At 42.6% G+C, this 20029-nt stretch overlaps 1 protein-coding gene across 1 annotated transcript in view; it reads left to right on the top strand.

Moving 5' to 3' along the window:
* Nucleotides 1-2255: 2255 nt before the first annotated feature.
* The window catches only part of tmem132a (transmembrane protein 132A), a gene marked incomplete at both ends in the record, with an annotated part of 36144 nt that continues 18370 nt past the window's right edge, over nt 2256-20029 (top strand). The window contains 10 exons of the mRNA XM_080722410.1: nt 2256-2323; nt 5349-5440; nt 10607-10833; nt 11764-11976; nt 13807-13988; nt 14455-14583; nt 15710-15979; nt 16552-16692; nt 18193-18388; nt 19583-19726. Of these exons, the coding sequence (XP_080578536.1) occupies nt 2256-2323; nt 5349-5440; nt 10607-10833; nt 11764-11976; nt 13807-13988; nt 14455-14583; nt 15710-15979; nt 16552-16692; nt 18193-18388; nt 19583-19726 (1662 nt within the window). The remainder of the gene's footprint in view (nt 2324-5348; nt 5441-10606; nt 10834-11763; nt 11977-13806; nt 13989-14454; nt 14584-15709; nt 15980-16551; nt 16693-18192; nt 18389-19582; nt 19727-20029) is intronic.

Here is a 20029-nt window from a genome sequence, read left to right as displayed (position 1 = left end):
TTCAGCAAGCCTGTCCCAAGTCATGCATTGGCCTTTATGTTCCAGTGAAGTGACAGTGATGGACAGTGAAGTGACAGCTACAGCAGGTTGTTGAGCACTATATCCATTTGTAGTGGTATTATTCTTGCTACTTAAACCCTCTATACTACTTGACTTGGTTTGGACCACTGTTCTCCCCCTCTACCAAATCTCTTTGCTGAAAATAGCTTATCTGTATATGACATCACGTTGCGTCGCATTGAGAGCTTGTACAGTAGAGCTATATTTCCGGCAAAAATTCCCCCAAGAAAAGGGATGCTAGACTGCTGGTCATGGAACGCAATAAGGCTGTAGGCCTATCGCTCAGGTTCACATCGTCACTACATTCCACTATCGCCTACAAGCTAAAAGACTATAATGGCAGACAGTAGAAAGATGAACTGCCTCTGTTTGTTCTGCGTGGGAAACACTGGTCACGTGTCACTGGAGGTAGACGCCGGGGTTGTTTAGTCATATTTTAATGCTGTAGGTTTTTTTTCTGCTTTTTCCCTCTGTTAAGCTCTCTCAATGTCGGCTCCATTGTCATCTAATCCCCTTCTGCTGCTCTATTACCATACAGTCACACGCACGCACACGCACTCACACAAACGCACAAACAAACGGGGTGTAGAATACATATTAATTTGGGGGTCCTTGACATGAAAATGTTCGAGAACCACTGAATTAAACAATATTACGAAGCAAGCCCAAATAAGTAACTTCTGTACACTTAAAAAGAAAGGCAACCTGAAACTACCAATATCTGCATGCGACATTACAGAAAAAATCGAACCTCTGTTCGAAGTGGAGCTGTGTGTGTGTGTGTGTGTGTGTGTGTGTGTGTGTGTGTGTGTGTGTGTGTGTGTGTGTGTGTGTGTGTGTGTGTGTGTGTGTATTGCAGTTGATGCTCAGGGCAGGCTAGACTCAACAGCACCTCTCTGGTCACCCAGGGTTACTACATACAGGCTACATACAGACCCACAGACCCACCCACCCACATACCCACATACCTACACACACGGCCACGTATAGGGTAGCTTGTGTTCCACACAGCTCCAAAAACAAGACCAAAGTTACTTATAATAAGCAGACTTGGCAGCAATGATTTTAACCAAGCTGTGACAATTCAGATGATTACTAAATGCTGCGACTAGTTGATAGCTGTGAGAGTTGATTAGCCTGGTGAATCCCCACACCAGGAATGCAGTCAGAGTGAAACTAATGGATTTAGCTCAAATTGTGACATAATGGTGACCTGGGTTAGATCGGGGTCAGTCAGATTTGGACATTTAACTTCTTTATTTAAACGACGACGACAATGATGATGATTCCAACAGGGACGAGGTCAGATCACTGACACGGTGGTGTTTTGTTTTTGGGTATGTTCAGATATCTGGCTCGCAAAGACGACGTAATGCCCCTATAGCAGCATTATACTCTGTTACCTTTGAACTATCACACTTGAGCAGCTAATGTGGGTGTCAACAAAGTGACGTTCTTCCTGCGTTTATGTCTGTCCCATTGGTTAGTGTGTATCACTGCTGGGTGAGAGTACAGCAGTGCTGAACCATGAACCTGTATTGTGACCCTACAGAGGCATAACGCGTCTTCGGTCAGAGACCTAACGCTTCTTCCGGGTTATTCTCTAGTCTTAACATGGAAGTGGATGGGGGTCAATGCATCTGCCTCTGACTGTCTGAACGTACCCTGAGAATACATATTTGCAAAGATACAGTTATACAATAATGCTAAAAGTATAACACACTGTGGTCCTTTGTAAATATTCAATTCATCAAGCCATATAAAGTCAAGATATACAATAATATCATCATCAATCATCAATACTAGCAGCAGTAAAAGTATAATGTACAGAAAGACAGTGGGAGGTCATTTCTTTGAGGGTACGGGCAGACAGTACGAGACAAGCATGTTAAGGGAATAACCCGGAAGTGGCGTCATTGTGCCGTTTCAGGGTCGAATACAGGTTCATGGTTCAGCACTGCTGAACTTTCACCCGGTAGTGATAGGCACTAACCAATGGGACAGACCTAAACGCCTAAAGAACGGCACTCTGTAGACACTCCCATTAGCAGCCCAAGTGTCAAAGTTCAAAGGTACGGCAGGAGTTGCATCTGTACGCAGCAGAGTTCCACTCTTTACAACTCGCGATAGCAAGCTAGAAGAGCCATCAGGAGAACAACCTGGCTCTCATCATCAACAAGACCAAGGAGCTGATCATGGACCACAGGAGGCCGAGGAGAGAGCAGCACGCCCCCATCGACACCGACGGCGTCGCAGTGGAGAGGTCTTGTAAATCTGTTGTTTTCAGTGTGCGAGGAGTTTAAATCTGGTTCATCACTTTATCAGAGAGGAGCTTTCAGTGATACAGGACATGATAGAGTGATGTTAGGGGGGAGAGGAAGAGAGAGGGACATGATAGAGTGATATTAGGGGGTGCAGGAGGAGAAGAGAGTGATGGATGGATAGATAGATTCTCAGTGCAAAGAGTGATTCTTTTCAGCATGCACTGTCTGTCTCTCTCTCTCTCTCTCTCTCACACACACACACACACACACACACACACACACACACACACACACACACACACACACACACACACACAGTCATAGATACAGTGTATATTCACTACACAAGTAGTTGTATCATGTTGTAGCTGAATGCATGCATGCAGGATCCATGCAGCTGACACAGTGAAATAAGGGCTTTGCGTTGTAAAGCCTTTACATTAGAGTGAGCTGACAAGTGCTGGGCTTTCATTACTAAGCCTGAAATTACACGTTATCATACACTGCACACTCTGACTCTACTACACACAATATGAGAGAGGGAGAGAGAGAGAGAGAGAGAGAGAGAGAGAGAGAGACCTACTTTGTTGTATGTGATGTCACTTGACATAATTAACCGACTTTCAGCATTGGTAAATATAAATATATAACTATATATCGTTGTTGTGTGACGTTGTATGATCAAGTAGGCCAGTAGGGCATTCATTTACGAACACAAAAAGTTTATGCCTGACATACTAACTGTATATCAAAAGTGCTTTACAATATGTGTGTGTGTCATTCACACACCAACAGCAGAGGAGACCATGCAAGGGTTGGTGCCTTGCTCAAGGACCCTTGGCCAGAGGGAGGATAAGGATCTTACCATAATGTCACTGGTTGTCAACATCAGGGGTCTAGCTGGAGACTCTGAGAGGGTGCAAATGGCACCAAATGGACCCTGCATGCCTTACACATACATGGGCAACTGGCGCCCCGAGGGCCACATGCGGCCCCCACTTTCACTTAATGCGCCCCGCAGGTTAATATCGTAATACTATATTAATAATATTGATTTCAGCTGTTACAATTCCAAACATGCAAACATGACTTTAATTACTTGAATTACTTCCGTCTATATTAGAAGCTTAATCATGACTTGATTTTATGTCCTATTTGTATTTGTTTTTAAGTTAAACTTAACATAGGAAGAACATATAAATGCACTTTTCAGGACTCCAATTCAAGAATAGCGAAAAATTACTTCATTACTTCTGAGACTCCTACATTCAATCCTTTATTATACATTATCATATGTTCGAATGGGCAAGGAGTAAATACTGGACCAATGAAAAGTATTACAGTAACAAGAGCTTATGACTAAATGATAATTACATTGAATCCACATGGAAAACAGAGTTCAGGAGACTCTGAAGACATGTTAGAAGGAGGGAGGGAGAGAGAGAGATGGGGGGTAGACTGAAGACATGTTAGGAGGAGGGAGGGACTGTGGGAGTGAGGAGAGAGAAATGGAGAGAGAGAGAGAGAGAGGAGAGGGTGATGCAATGGACAGAGGATTATTTACCGTTTTAAATGAATAAATCCGTATTGTATGAATCTGGCACACAGAGAGAGAGAGAGAGAGAGAGAGAGAGAGAGAGAGAGAGAGAGAACAAGGGAGCAGACTAGAACATATACAGCAAGAAGAAGGGATCGACTGTTACAAAATAAAAATCAGTCAAATAAAAGGGAATGCTCCAGTTGGATTCTGTTTTGTTTTTGTTTGTTTTTTCTACATTTTTGGGAGGCTTGAAGGATTACATATTTTGTGTTTTAAATCCCCGGTAGCCTACATCAGGGAGCTCTGAGTGGGGAGGATTGTGGAATTATTGTTACTGTAACAGTAAAGTTGGACTACAACCCCAGCAGAAAGCCTGGAGGAGATGATGATATGATGACCACAGCATGACTGCAACCTGACATGGACCTTTCAGTTCACATGTACACAGGTGACTGGACACACGACTGAAATGCAGGGGGGAAGAGGAGAGAAGGGGCGCAGTGTGTGTGTGTGTGTGTGTGTGTGTGTGTGTGTGTGTGTGTGTGTGTGTGTGTGTGTGTGTGTGTGTGTGTGTGTGTGCGTGCGTGCGTGCGTGTGTGGGTATGTGCGCTTGTGTGCGTTTGCATGTACATGGGCGCGTGCATGTCATAGAGAGACATCCAGACAGAGAGAGAAAGTATTGACATAATTGCTGAAAAGTTTTATCCCAAGTTAGCATTTCCTACATGTGTATATATGACAGAACAAAAGAATGCAAAAATAATGCACAATTCCTATGGTTTTGTAAGCTAGTTTTTAGTAACAGCTGTGTTTACACTGTCTTTATTCCCCTTTAAAGGTAGGGTAATTGATTTTCTTTGGGTAAAATAAGTGTTAAATCTCTACAGTATATTCTTATAGTACTGTAGGCTACTCATTGCTAGAGTGTCTGCTCAGTATTCTCCATGTCTCTCCAGGTTTTTATTAAACAGAACATGCATTATCGGGTCGGGATAACCTTTTTATCCAATCAGGATAGAGATTAAACTAGTGAAAGTGATGACACAAAGACATGAGCAGACAACAATTGCAACTGGAACACGTAACAATGAAGCTGATATTGATAAATGGGTATACTTTCTCCTGATTGACCGAAAGTGTGTCACCTACCTGAACATTTATGTTCTGTTTATTAGCTGAGAGACAGGGAGACCCGTTACTGAACAATAGTGCTTTAACCTTTTTAACAAACAAAATAAATGTACTTTCTTTTTATTGTGCCTACATGATTTAGTTTTGTTCGACTTTTGCTTTGCAATGTAAACATGCTTTTTCATGCCAATAAAGCTCTATTGAATTGAACTGAACTGAATTGAACTGAGAGAGAGAGAGAGAGAGAGAGAGAGAGAGAGAGAGAGAGAGAGAATGAGAGAGAGACTGACAGTTTATATTGAATGTGTGAATGCATTATGATGTCAAAACAATACATGTGTCTTTAACCTCAGGACTGTAGTGATGGGAGATGACAGCTGGCCCAATGCATTGTGGGGAAGAGGCAGAGGAGGGATGCTGGTACTGCTCTGGATCCTTGCCACAGGTGAGCCTCATTTACACTAGAATAAATAACAACACACAGACCAAGACAGACACAAACCATTATGTTCAAATAAAATATGTACAGTACATACAGTATGTATTTGGAGAGTCCAGTGTGTATTAAACACTCCAATAGCATGATGTCGTGTAATTTAATATATCTTACGACATGTTTGACCCAAATTCAGGTCACAGTACAAAACCATTGGGATAACCCTGCCATGCTGTAGGAGATAAAGTAGTGTTATACCTATTTTACATAGCACTAGATACAGTATATGGGTCAGTGACGTGACGCCCCAAAAAACATGTTTTTTAAAAAACTTTAAATAGCAGGCATAAAAATTATTTACTTTTGTTCTACTCACTCTCAACTTTATGGAAACACATTTTGTTTTTAGATATTTTATTGGAATCAGACTTTATTGAGCAGTTTGTTGTACTTGTGCCTAAAACCGTCATCTGGTGTGACATGACAATAATTGTTCATAAAATGAAAATGGAGTACACCTTTCTTAAGTTACTCACTTTATCAAAGTCCTTTATCATAACTAACCTGTGATCCACTATAGTTTTGTGAAAATTAATTGAATCTGTATATTTTTTTCATAATCAACACTCTGTGTGAGGCCCATGTTGTCGATCTTTCAACATATTTTAATTTTATTCTGACAAAAACTTTCTTTAAAATTACACAAATATTTGTGACTCTTCCTGATACTATTTTCTATGTAAACCATACACATTTTTTCGGTTTCATCATTAATAAAGGTATGATTTCTCACTATTTGGAATGTCACACCAGATGACTTAGTGTCACACCAGATGACCATATCTTCATGTGTCAAAGCAAACTGTGTTTTAACCTACCTATTAGTGAGTACTGAACTTTACTGATTGATTAAACAATTACCCAGGAAAAACAGCAACAGTAAAATTGCTTTAACATTAAATAACATGGCCTTAATATTTCTGAACAGGATAGTATTGTTGGGCCTTAACATAGGATAACAAAGAATTGTAGTAGTAGATGGATGATGAGGATGTGCACAGGAATGCTACGCACACCTAAGTCTTCTGCCGGCCCACGGCAGAAGGATCTTAAAGAGACAATAAGGTGCATAGCCACACTGGGAGCCAAGGCAACATTTTATTAACACCAATTATTGGAAACAACTCAGCATTCAGGTGTATTACTTTTTTCCGAAGTCTCCTGAACTTGAACACAGCATTTTGAGTTGAACACATTTATTTACGAATCATGTCGTTACACCACATCTCCACTAGCTAAAGAGTGCTGGGTTGTGCAACTCCGAAAATAGCTGATCTACAAGCTCTCGCAGCACAATGCGTTGAGAGCTTGTAGATCAGCTATTTTCGCTATGTTTGTCTCGGGTCCTACCTTACCTCATTGTCCAGTCCAGTGAGTGAAAGTACAAAAGTATTAGATTAGATTAGAATAGACATTTAGACTGCATTGTACATCAGCCAGTCACATTTGGTGAGGGTATAGACATTTAGACTGTATTGTACATCAGCCAGTCACATTTGGTGAGGGTAGCAAACCGTTTGCCCTGTTGCGGTTCTGCTATGCCACAGACAACTTCCTGCTCTTTGTAGAAAATGCAGTCTCGCCCCTTTGGCCAGACAAAACCATTTTTCATTTTTCCAAGTTGATTCATGCAGTTTATCTCTAGCCCCTCCTTATTAATGGTAACAATCTGCCCCACATATGGCTTTCCCTCATATTTGATTATGACAAACTGTCCTTGTGTGTATTCATCTGAGGAGGTGTCTGAATCCTCAGCTTGGGCCTCTCCAATAGATGCACTTGTGTCCAGCACCTGAGTAGAAGACCTTCAGGAGGAGACATTTAAATGTAATTTATTTGTCAGGTAGATTGTTTTTAGTTGTAAAATGTAATTACTAGCAAGTCCTCAAGTTTGCCAAGTATGTTATACTCACTGAGCTCCGGAAGCTGTTTTGGGCCTGCAGCTGACCTGGGAAGGGGGCAGTTCCGCAGATGGGCCACCACTTAGTTAAGGAAGAAAAGGAATGAATGGATGACATAAGTTACTTTATTGTCATTAAACAGGTACAATTACAGGTATCATAAAATTGGCAAAGAGAATGATTTAGTTATACTTACTCATCACTTGTCTTGTCACCTGGCACCTCAGCCCTGGAGACTTGGTCGAACTGTAATTTCCGTGGGTTGTGACAGGTGCAGATCTGAGGAAACTGGCAGAAACAACTCAGGTCTCTGTAAACTATCTTTCCCGGGAAGATAGAAAGAACCTGGTGCGTAGTGCTGATGCCAGTCACTGGACGCACTGATGGAGGGACCATTTCATCCATGTTGGATATCTTCTCTTCTTCGATCCACATGACAGTGACTTTTTCAGAGGACTTCTGTAAATACTCACACAGATCCCTCGGTGTTTGTAGGTCACTGCCTCCGAGGACATACATGTCTGCCTTACGCTTCAGCACCCCTCCCACACCATCAGGTGCGCCCTTTCCATGGGAACGCTCTGAAAAGTTCCAGGTGACCCTCTTGAATCCCCATGTATAAGGAATGCTGCTCATGAGGAAGCAGTTTGTGCGATTCCGGTACTGGGTTGCTGGCCCATCACTGAGGACATGCAGGGTGTCAATTGCATTGTCTTGTTTTCCTCGGAAATCATCAATAACTGGCTTGATGTGTGCCCACACAGCACGCTCATCATGGCGTAAGGACTGTGAAATGGTGGCATAGCACTGAGAGCCACTGACTGAGTAGGCAACTCCGGTATGCACTGTTGCCTGCTGCCTATTGCCACCAAAATGAAACGCCTGAATCTCTGTGTTTAGTTTACATGCATAGTTCTCATTGATTCATTCGCCCTTCCTCCATATCCATTCATTCATCACTATACAGTATGTTTGTGTATTTTGGAAATAATAAAATCACATTTTCTGTACCACCCATTTTCTGTTGTCAAGTGTCTTATATTAACTGCTTATAACGGATAGTTATTATAAAGTGTTACCACAATATAAGGTTTAGGTTTCTGTGAAGGGGTTTCTGCTCTGTCTGATGAATTTGCTGTATCACCGAATGAAGCTAAATTAAATTATGTAAAAATGTTTAAAACGTTGTTTTAAACATGTTAAAATGTTTTAAATGGACAAAAGAAACATGGGACTTGTTATTTATTGTTATGTCTGTAGGAAAATACAGTATATATCATCTGGTGTGACAATCAAGTCATCTGGCGTGACAAGCAGATATGTCACACCAGATGACGAAGTGTCACACCAGATGACGTTTTCTGCATTTAGGACTACCTTGAGGCTACCAGGTACACATTAGCATGCTAACAACATGCTAGCTATAACAAAACAACCTAGATTTACATGTAATTATGACCAAAGTTTCAAATAACTTTTGCTTTATTAATGAAAAAGGTGTCACACCAGATGACATCCAGAAGTGCCACACTTGTCAAAGTTTCAACAAGATGGCATTTCATGAAAATGTTAAAATCATAACTCACCTCAGACACCTGTCTTGCAGTTGTGCTGGGAGTGCTGAATAGCCTTACAGAAGAAGGACCTCTCTAGCCCAGTAGGTGTCCAAATTATTGCCCGTTTAATTTTTCCAAACTAGTGTCACACCAGATGATTTTGGTTTGGGGGACAAAATCTTTTTGATCAGAAATGACTGAAAACATTATGCTTGGACTTTGAAAAGATATAGGCTCACAAATAGACATTTTTTTTGCCTAAATTCATTTTTAAATGAATTTTAGCAATTCTTTTTCTTAGTTTTATTCAAGTTCCCACTTTGAGAAACAAGGTCGGGACAGTCACACCAGATGACATTTACCATGTTTGGTTGAAGATTCTGAAGAAATGAGGAATGAAATGTTTTAATCTTGAGTAAGTTCACATAAAGCTTAATGTCCTGCACAATATTCAGAAGGTTTTTGACAAATATATTTTTTATTTATACATGTTTGACACCGAGGACAGCGAAAACGCTACGTCACGTCACCCACCCATATATATAATAAAAGTAGTAAAAGTATAAAATATATATATATATAAAAGTATATATAATATAAAATAGAGGCTAAAGGCTCATTCATACTCCAGTTTTACCACCGCAGTGTAGTTTCTAAAGTCAGAAAAATACAACATTACGTCACTCACTGCGGTGAGTAGCTACTCACCTCGCCATGGAGTATGAAGGAGCCTTAATAGCATCAATACATGTCTGTATTCACAACTTACAGTTGGCCATATGTCCTATATTATCTTAGAGTTTGGGTTAGGGTTATGTTAAAACATTACTGAACTTGCCTCCATACTTTAGTCATGTTTCTGACTAAATATGCTTGCACCTTTAAAAAGCTATGGATGTTTTGATTTTGTTTGTTAATCAATATGTTCTCAGAGGATTATTTTCAGCCAGACTTCTCAAATCAATCTGTGTGTTAAAACTGACAAAAGTTGAATGTGCTGGATGACCTATCTCAATAAGTTTCAACTCAAGTCTTTATTGAATAAGTAATTTACAGCAAATTGTCTGTAAAGCGGTCATCGCTTTGTCAACTACTAACATGAAATACCAAATTTTGTCAACTAAGTTCACACTGGACAATATCCATTATGCTTTTCTTTCTTTTCTTTTCTCTTTTTCAATTTGGTGGAATATTGATCCTGGAACTCATTGACAGTTAGAGAGCATTGAGAGCTTGTAGATCGGCTATTTTCACTATACTTCTTAATTATTATTATACTTTATTTATGGAATTTCTTCGATGTGTTTGTTGGAAATATGTATATATTACATTTTTTGTCAGGAAAAGAACATTTGATTTTTACTGGAGTCGTGACTCGTGACCCATAAAAATGTGTCTGTGACGCTCTGATTGGGAACCAGTTTATTATTCTTTGATCCCGGGCTCCCCCAGAGTTAGTGTTGGAGAGTCCTTGAGCAAGACTCTGAACCCCTAGTTGCTCCTGGTGAGCAGGTTGGTGCCTTGCATGGTTTCCTCTGCCATCGGTGTGTGAATGGGTGATTGTAATGCACAATCTCTCTAAAGCGCCTTGGATAAAGGTGCTATATAAAGTCACCATTTACCATTTATTCTGTTCTGACGTGTGCTACCTTCCCCAGTCCCCACGGGCCTCCCCCAGCCCCTGCTCCCTCTCTCCCTGCCTGTCCACATGTCCGTGGTGCCTCCTCCCTGGAGGTTCCTACCTCTGTCCCAGGCCGAGCTGGGGCCTCTCTTCTCCAACTCCAGCCCCTTCTCCTTCTCCCAGAGCCTGCTGCTGGTGCCCCCGCCCGGGCAGCACGCCAAACCGGCCGCCCGGGCTTCGTTTGGGCCCTACTCGGTCACACAGGTAAGACAGACAGACAGACTCCCTGACTGTTCTTGGTTTACCTGTGATCCTATAGTTTACTGAAGCACTACACTACACTGTCAGACTGTCTCTCTGCATTTGATGTGTTTACCTTGTTTATTGTAAGTCTGCTAAATACCTGAATTGTAAATTGTCTAAATTGTAATTGCATACAGAAAAACAGGTATAGGCTGGTATGTTGTTAGACGAACGGAGTTAGTCAGACATACGGACAGACATACAGACAGACAGACAGATGTGCCTGCTTGCAAGCGCAAGGAAGTTGGATTAAATCTAATCCTGGATTAAACGGCTCTCTCATGTGGATAGCAGTCCTTTCAAGACAGACTGACACTCTGTCCAAGAATACTGTTCTGGCAAACAGGAACTCAAGATGACCTTCCATTGTAAGAGCTGCGGGAGGTCAGGTCTTACGATGGAACCCTCCCCCCTCCCCTCCCCTCTCTCTCTCTCACATCACAGTAGGGATGGGACGTTAATCGCTATTATCGTTTATCCTGATAAAAAAACACTCTCAATCGTTTTGTGGAGATTGAATTTATCGTGAAATCGTCCTCCGTCATGAACTGGGATCAATTCACCTTTTATTCTCCGAGCTGCATATCCGGGTATTTGCACCCTCTATTATTAAAACGTATTTATAAATACGTACTTTTTACAGTCTTTTTTTCCCACTCTCTACCAAATCTCTTTTGGTAAAAAAAATAGTAGAGTTGTGAGCTTGTAGATCTGCTATTTTTTGGCAAACGTTCCACCCCAGCATAATGGATGTTGGGGATATTTTGGTTATCGCGACGATATGGTAAATCAGGATTTCTTTGGTCACAATAATGGTCATATGTAATGACATGTTCATGTGGTCCTATAGTGATATGACATGTTCATGTGGTCCATCCCTGTGCTTCCCAGCTGATCTCCGAGGCCGTGGCTCCTCTGTCCCCGCCTCTGCTGGCGTCCCTCCTGTCGGGGGGCGTGGTCAGAGAGAGGGGGGAGGGGGGGCAGCAGCGCTACAGGGTGAGAGCGCTGTTCCACGTGCGCGGCAACGGCAGCACGGCGCCCACCTGCATCACCCTGCACGCCTTCAAAGACACCCAGGAACACAAGGCCTCCTGCATTACACAGGTAGGCCTACAGCCGTGCGCGCGCGCGTGCGCGTGCGTGTGCGTGTGTGTGTGTGTTATCCAGGCGTCATCGCCATCCTGGCTTGTGGTGGACAATTTTGTTAAAAAATCCATTTTTGCCATGGGCATACAAAATGAGTAGCCATAATGTTGTAAAGCAGGGGTCTTCAACGTTTTCAGGCCAAGGACCCCTTAGTTGAGAGAGAGATGAAGCAGGGACCCCCACAACCTGTGCATAGATTCCATGTAGTTTCATCGTTTGACAGCACAATCGTCAGTGTATTTTGGATTCATGTAAATTTTTGTTTTCAGATATTTAACCACCTGAACCGTCAATACTTGACCTTTCACTCCGTACTTGGTCTGCTCTTTTTCCCCTCTACACCAAACCTCTTTGCCAAAAATAGCAGATCTACAAGCTCACAACGCCTCGCAGCGCGAGGCGTTGTGAGCTTGTAGATCTGCAGGCGGTCCGGGACCCCCTAGGGGTCCCGGACCGCCTGTTGAAGACCCATGTTATAAAGAGTTAGCCCTAAATTACCAGATCTGTAACTCTGGGAGTGTACAAATGGAACCAAATGTACCCAAATGGTTCCATTTCTACACTCTCAGACTTATGGTGGTCCCTGAAAATAAAATGTTTGTGTGCCATACATAAGTATCATAGATCAGTGTCATATTTTACTGAATAAAGCCTGCAGACTGACATTCAGTAATTGGGTATTATGAACAAAATAAGAATATTATGATGGTTACAAAATCAAAAATTTGCCACGAACGAGGTCAAGTCTTGCCACGGACACATGTGTTCGCGTACAGACATATTGATTGATGATGACCCTCAATAGGAAAGACATTCGACAGAGATCCTGCCCCCTGTCAGGGACGTGCTGGCCATTGGGAAAGGCGGGACAACTCCCGAACGGCCGGTTCATTCCCGGCCGGTCCGGGCCGGCCATTAGGGAACAATTAAAAATAAAATGTAGTTCCATTTTGGGGGCTGGGCGTCCAACAAAGTAAATCGTCACCGTCGGGCAGAAACCTTGTTTCTCCAAGTTTCAAATTTGTACATTTTTTCGCAAAGCAAAGCCCTGCTTCATCATACAAGGCCGTCGCACAAAAGTAGTGAAAATAGCAGATCTACAAGCACACAACGCCTCGCGGTGCGAGGCGTTATGTGCTTGTAGATCGGCTAACAGTTAGTTTTATGTCCAAACTAACAGTTTTGGACATAAAAGGTTTCCACCTGACAACGACGAAATATAACTCATGTACAGTGCCCACTGGCTTGTCACTTGTCATGATCTGAAATGGCAAATCTTTGAGTAGCAGCAGCGCTATAGAGAGATCTCTCTCTCTATAGCACGCAATGAGGGCCTCTCCAACTCTTTTTCCCGGGCTGAATCAGGGGCCCAGCACGTCCCTGCCCCCTGTAGACACTCTCTGCATTAGGTCGTGGCCAGGCTTTTCTCCTCAGAGATGAGCAAAGGCTGGGAATGAGGTTTAGGTTAAATGGTGATGGAGGGGGAAAAGGCTGATTCATAAGCTCACAATTAACGCGTTGAATTGTGCATCTCTGTCCATTCATCTCTGTAAACTTGCAGATCTGATATTTTTGGCTAATGTTCCCCACAGAATAATGGATTCTGGGGTGCAAGACAGTGGTTAACAACAGTGGCATTTTAGAAGTTTTAAGCATCATTTTGATTATCGCAATAAAAGGATTAATCACAACAAGAAATGTTCATATAGTGGTCCATATTCCTAGTCCATTCCATCATGTTTTCCATTCCTAGTCCATTCGGTCATGTTTTTTGTCCGTGTCTTCCAGCCTCCGCTGGGTCTGTGCATGGTGACCCTCACCCTGCCCAGGGACTGGTTTGAGTCGGAGCTCTTTGACCAGTCATACTGGGGCCTGGACCAGCCAATCAGACTCGTTCATCAGCATCAACGGGCGCAGAGCCACCGGCGGGGCAGCTGGCCAGAGAGAGCGAGAGATACTGCTCCTCTCAGGTGAATACACTCATTAATCAATTAAATCATTCATTCATTCATGATCATTAATGCATTCATGAAGTCCATCTTTTCAACCACTTCCTTCATTGCAGACTTGCCTCAGTATACTATTCACATTACCAAGCATGATTGCCTTTTACAATATAATGAGTTGTGATCATAATTGGGGGGGCTCCCCAGATGATTTGTAACTGACGTTTTTTTTCTCATAGTAAAGTGTGTATACAGCCACAGGGTATCTGCAAATTTCTAAATTGTCAATTTCATTACTTTTAAGATCTTTTTAATATCAAATTGGTCCGATATTACATAAGAAACAGGCAAACATTGCGAAAATAGCCGACCTACAAGCTCACAACGCCTTGCAGTGCAAGGGGAACCCTTGGTGTAGTGGTCTTCAGTAATTTGTCTGATCCATACGAGAAATGTATTTCATGCATAGATTTGTTCTTCTGTCCAGCAGACACCAACCTGGTCCTCCGGGTGCAGCAGACGGGGTCCTCAGGTACCAGCGGGGCCCCATGAGGAGCCACATCCAGCTGTACTACTCCTCCTTTGGCCCCGTGTCCAACCTGAAACAAGCAGCACCCAGGTAGGCCAGTTGGTTCAACTCTGAAACGGGTACCTTCTATTTTTGATACTTTTTAGGCCTGAACACATTATGACGCAATATTTTATGATTTAAACATAAAAAAATAGCAGATATACAAGCTCACAGCGCGGCACCGAGTGCCGCGCTGTGAGCTTGTAGATCTGCTATTTTTGAAAAATCGTGAAAATCTGAATTTTGACCCGATTCTGTAAGTGTCTTTTGAATCCTTCTAAGATTTTTGGAAAAAAACCTATGTTTCTATGTCAGCAATTTGGCTATAGCCATCGTCAAAGAAAAGGTCCTTTTCACTTAACTGGAGCTCAGTTAGTCTGTTCTTGAGAGACTACTATGTCAGTGGTTCTCAAACCTTTACATGTGAAGGACCCCCAAAATGATATTTATTTGGCCACGGACCCCAATTTCAAAATATCTAGTTCCAGGGACCACCCAGAAGCAAAATTTGAGTTACAAACGTTCGCTTTGAAAATACATTATATTCAAAGATTTGCACACGTTTTCACGACTTTTTCAAAAATAGCAGATCTACAAGCTCGCAGCGCGGCACTCGGTGCCGCGCTGTGAGCTTGTATATCTGCTATTTTTCACTGGTTAAAGCATTCAATAATTCTAGGCCTAAATGGGTTAAAGGACAACAAGGGTTCATATTTTAGATGGTCATTAGAGAAAAGAAAAGATGAGTGTTAAACTGTTTTCATTTACTTCTTTCTATCATTTTAGTGGTTTTAACTATTTTGATTTGCATGCATGCCCCCAGCTTGGGGGGCATGCAGAAGTGGCTAAATATGTATTTTTAGACACAATTTAAGCCCATTCCCAAGATGCACCAAAATCTTTCATGGGCAGATGTTGACTTATGGGGGCTGGTGTGAATAGTAACAAAGACATTGCTAGCTTATTGTGTCTAAAAATACATATTTAGCCACTTGTACAAAATACTAAAATTGCTAAAACAATGGAAAGCAGCAAATTAAAACTAAGTTGTCCTTTAAAGGACAACTGTTACTTGTAACAGAGTATTAACATTGCATTAGGCCTATTGATTAAAGATTATAGTACTTTTTCCACCACTGCATCCATCCATCCATCCCTCCCTCCCTCCCTCCAGGTGCATGGAGGGCTCCCCCCAGTCCCAGCGTCAGCTCTTCAACATGGGCGTGGTGACGCTGAGAGAGGAGGAGGAGGAGGAGCGGTACCAGAGGAACAGGAACAGGACCAAAGAGGAAGAAGCCTGTTTGAAAGGGCAGGAAGAGGAGGAGCTTATCTTGGATCCCCACGTACTGATTCGCTACCACAAGGGCCCGGTGTGGGCGGGACAGACCGTGGGCGTGGCGGTCAACCTCAGGGCCAACTTCAGCTCGGAGTTTATTGTCATAAGGTGAATGTGAATGGAACAAACAAACAAACAACCCTCATAAAACAGTGGCTCTCAACCCTTTCTGGATGCTATTATTGTTTCCGTAGTCGATGCCTTGTAAGGGAGCGCTTGTTTTTGGTGGAAACGACGGAGGCGTGCCGCCTCAAGCGGACTTGATCCACGTGAGACACCGCCGAGCGAGCTAAAGAGAGCGAGTCGCCGCCTCGAGCGGTGTGAAGTCCGCTTGAGCCGACTCAGTGCCATCCGAGTCACGTCCCGATAGGGACAGAAGCATAAATATTCGCCACCCGGACTTTCGGCACCTCCTCGTGGTCCAAGTGAACACAGCGTAGCGCTCCCTACCTCCATTTCAGCCAATCACAAGCCGCGGCCGACAAGGCATCGTGCAGGAAAATAATAGTCGCTTTCTGGTTAGCTGTCAATAAGAGGGACTGTCTGTGTGTGTGTGTGTGTGTGTGTGTGTGTGTGTGTGTGTGTGTGTGTGTGTGTGTGTGTGCGTGTGTGTGTGTGTGCGTGTGTGCGTGTGTGTGTGTGTGTGCGTGTGTGTGTGTGCTTGCGCATGATATCCACAGGCTGAAGGTAAAGAAAGGCCTGGTGTCGATGCTGGCCCAGCGAACGTTGACCTCCGACCTGTGGGCGGTGACCCTGGAGAGAAGCCACGCCCCCAAGCATGACATCATCTCCATCATCTGTCACAAACGCGTCCCTCTGAAGTACGTCCACACATACAGTACAGTAGAGTTCACCATAGATGATGCAAAATGTGGTCACAATGGATAATTTTATTAACAATACTAGGGATGCACACATATATCGGCCACACAATCGGCATCGGCCAATATAGTCCAGTAAAAATAAGGCTGAGGTTGGACAAAATGTTATTATTTCGTTTTTCAACTGATTCTCACAGTGGCCAAATCAAGTTGGGCTCCCATTGACTTTCTATACAGGAGGAAAATACCCAGGAAAAAAAATTGCTTTAAGTAGGATGTGAGGGGTCTAACTAGGGGTTTGTCATGATGCTGAATCCATTGCAAGCATTTGTTTTGCACAAAAACATTCATTGGCCCCATAAAACGCCCACAAAACTGTGGAAAAGTGATGACTCATCACTTTTCATCACTAAACCATCATTTTCTGCGGCCATTGTTAGCCCAAGGAATGTTTTTTGTGCAAAACAAATGCTTGCAATGGATTCAGCATCATGTCAAACCCCTAGTTAGACCCCTCACATCCTACTTAAAGCAGATTTTTTTCTGGGTATTTTCCTCATGTATAGAAAGTCGATGGGAGCCCAACTTGATTTGGCCACTGTGGGTATTTGCAGTGAGCAGATCAGGGTAGATTTTTTTATCCTGGCTAGTAGATCTAATTTCCTGTCAGAATCAGTTGAAAAACGAAATAATAAAATGTTGTCCAACCTGAGTGTATTTTTTCCCTAGATTTACTAGACTAATATTTGCCGTTATCGGTCAATATCGGTATCGGCAAATAAAGCTGACATTAACCGATGTCAGTAGCTGGTATTTATCTGTTGATGATAAGCACACATTTTGCGTTGGTTATGTTGGTGTGTTGGTCATTTGCTGCCTAGTGCCTACCAAGCTGTATTTTGGACGGTCATTTCTTATAATGAAATGTATTTTTTTCCCCTTGCACAAAAGGGGGAAATTATAACACCAAAAAACGAAATAAACTATAATATCGGTATCGGTTATCGGCTAAATTGTTATTTTAAACATCGGTATCGGCCAAGAATTTCCTTATCGTTGCATCACTATACAATCACAGTGTTCTGTTGGAAACAGCCATGTTTGGTAGCTGTTGAACTACTTTCTTGTAGCTGGGAACTACTTTCTTGTAGCTGAAGTTGAACTTCTTTCTTGTAGCTGGGAACTACTTTCTTGCAGACCTTTTAGTGAATTTATTAGTGAAATAGTACAGTTTTAATTGGTACATGTCTATGATTTTTCATGTTGCCATATTGTAACTGTTTTAGAAAAGCAATAAGCCATGCGAGGCATGTGGTCTGTATTTTATAACGGCTGAGAGAGTTGGAGACACTCGGCTTCGCCTCGTGTCTCACCACGCCTCTCAGCCGTTATAAAATACCAGGTAACCACATGCCTCTTGTGGCTTATTGCTTCAATGAACAAGAAATCAGTGAACGTGTGAATCAAGCCTTCTGTCTCGCTCTATCCTTCCCTCTGCAGTCACTCAGTCCTCCAGCAGGTGGCGTGTCTCTCGGTTGACGGCCTGAGGCGGAGTTTCGGTGTTGCCATGACAGTAACAGCTAATTGGTGGGTGGAGTACTCAGGACGCAATAACATCCACTCAGCACACGGGGCAGCAGTGAGCACCTTCTCCTTTGCCGACCGACAAATCGTGGGCATTGCTCCCATCACAGAGGTATAGTTAATTCTTTCATTCATCCTTACATTCCTTAATTGATTAACCCGCTATAAACCTCCATCCATTCATCGATATCTATTGACAGGAAAGTCATTTCTCACAATGACATTTATGAAGTTGCTCCTGTAATTAAAGATGGCTGTGCCATGATTCCCTCCCCCAAACATGATGATCAGGTATTATGATTATACTAGGAGGAAGTTTTTCTTTCCAAAAAAGTGTACAGAAAGAGTTAAAAGTATATGTTTTTATGTGGACAGACAAGACACAACCGCCAGTTCATTAAATATGCCTGGTTGTCAGGTGGGTGGTGACCCAGCTGAAGTTAGCCACACCCACAGTGTTGGGTGTATGGTAAAAGGGGGAGGGGATGATTTTCTGATGACATTAACAAAGTGTTTTTCGATCAGGCCTTTTGACTCAGTGGCTTTCACCGCTCAGGAAGAAACAAAAAATACACAGGGAAGATAGTAATGTTAACTCCATAGACACATACAAAACAGAAAAAGTACAAAACTATGGTACCATCTCTTTAATGTAGTGCACAGCTAAACAGAGTCAGGGTGCATAAAATTGGCTCACTGGAAAGACTCTGCTACACACCTCAATTAGCATAATTGGTAACAACATCTGTCTTTACTTAATGTCACTTTATGGCTGCTGTGAACCTGTGACAATGATATATATACTGTATATTGTTGGAGTGGAATAGGCTCTGTGCATAACTGTAGACCAAGGTTTCCAGAAGGTGGCATAATAGTGTTGTGACGTTCGCGAGTGATTAGTTTGAAGCGATTCCTTCTTTTTGGTGAACAGGAACGATTAGGTCACTTCCTCAAAGGGACACCAGGTTCAGTCTACTTGAGTCAACAGTTATTGAGCTGAGCCTATTAAAGAAGTAGTTCACCCACAAAATGACTTTTTTTCCTATTGATTACTCAAGTGGCACACAATGGAGACTTGAGTTAAATAATATTCTTTCTTTTGTAGCCTACTTGTCGCATTCCTAAGACAAAGATTTGATTATAGAAAATGTACCCCCATTGATTCTGGATGGGGACCCAAAAGCAGAAATATAGATACTGTAAAGTCAGGGTATGTACATTTTGACTTCAATTTAATTTCAGGTGAAAATACCGATACTCATGACGTGATAGGATGTTTTTCTTTTCTTTTCCTTTGTCTCTTAAGAGTAACATCATCATAAACACGGCCATTTTGACCGGCGAGCACGTGTCCCTCCCTGTGATCGCGCTGGCCGTGGGACACGACGGGCAGGTGTCCGATGTCACCACTGTTGTCCGGTGTCGCTCGACCAACGAAGACATTATCAAGGTACAACACACATGCACGCACGCACACTCAGGTTCAGGGATCATAGCAATCATTGGTTGTGGGTTCTGCCTTGTCAAGTACAGTACATGAACATCACTACAAACCTGGTGAATGCTAACCTGCCGACGCTGGTGAATGTTAACCTAGTGAATGGAAACATAGAACCTTGGGAACATAGGGAGGACCCCTTTCCTAGTATGACAGCGTTTTATTGTGTGCAGTGGTGGAAAAAGTACTTAAATGATTTACTTAAAGGAGCTATAGTGTGTGCCAGCGGCTACGTCATTGTAGTCCTTAGCGGCC

The sequence above is a fragment of the Nannobrachium achirus genome (assembly GCF_963921795.1).
Source record: "Nannobrachium achirus genome assembly, chromosome: 3".
Classification (NCBI taxonomy): domain Eukaryota; kingdom Metazoa; phylum Chordata; class Actinopteri; order Myctophiformes; family Myctophidae; genus Nannobrachium; species Nannobrachium achirus.
Note: the sequence above shows the minus strand (reverse complement) of the source record. Positions and strands in the feature narration are given on the sequence as shown.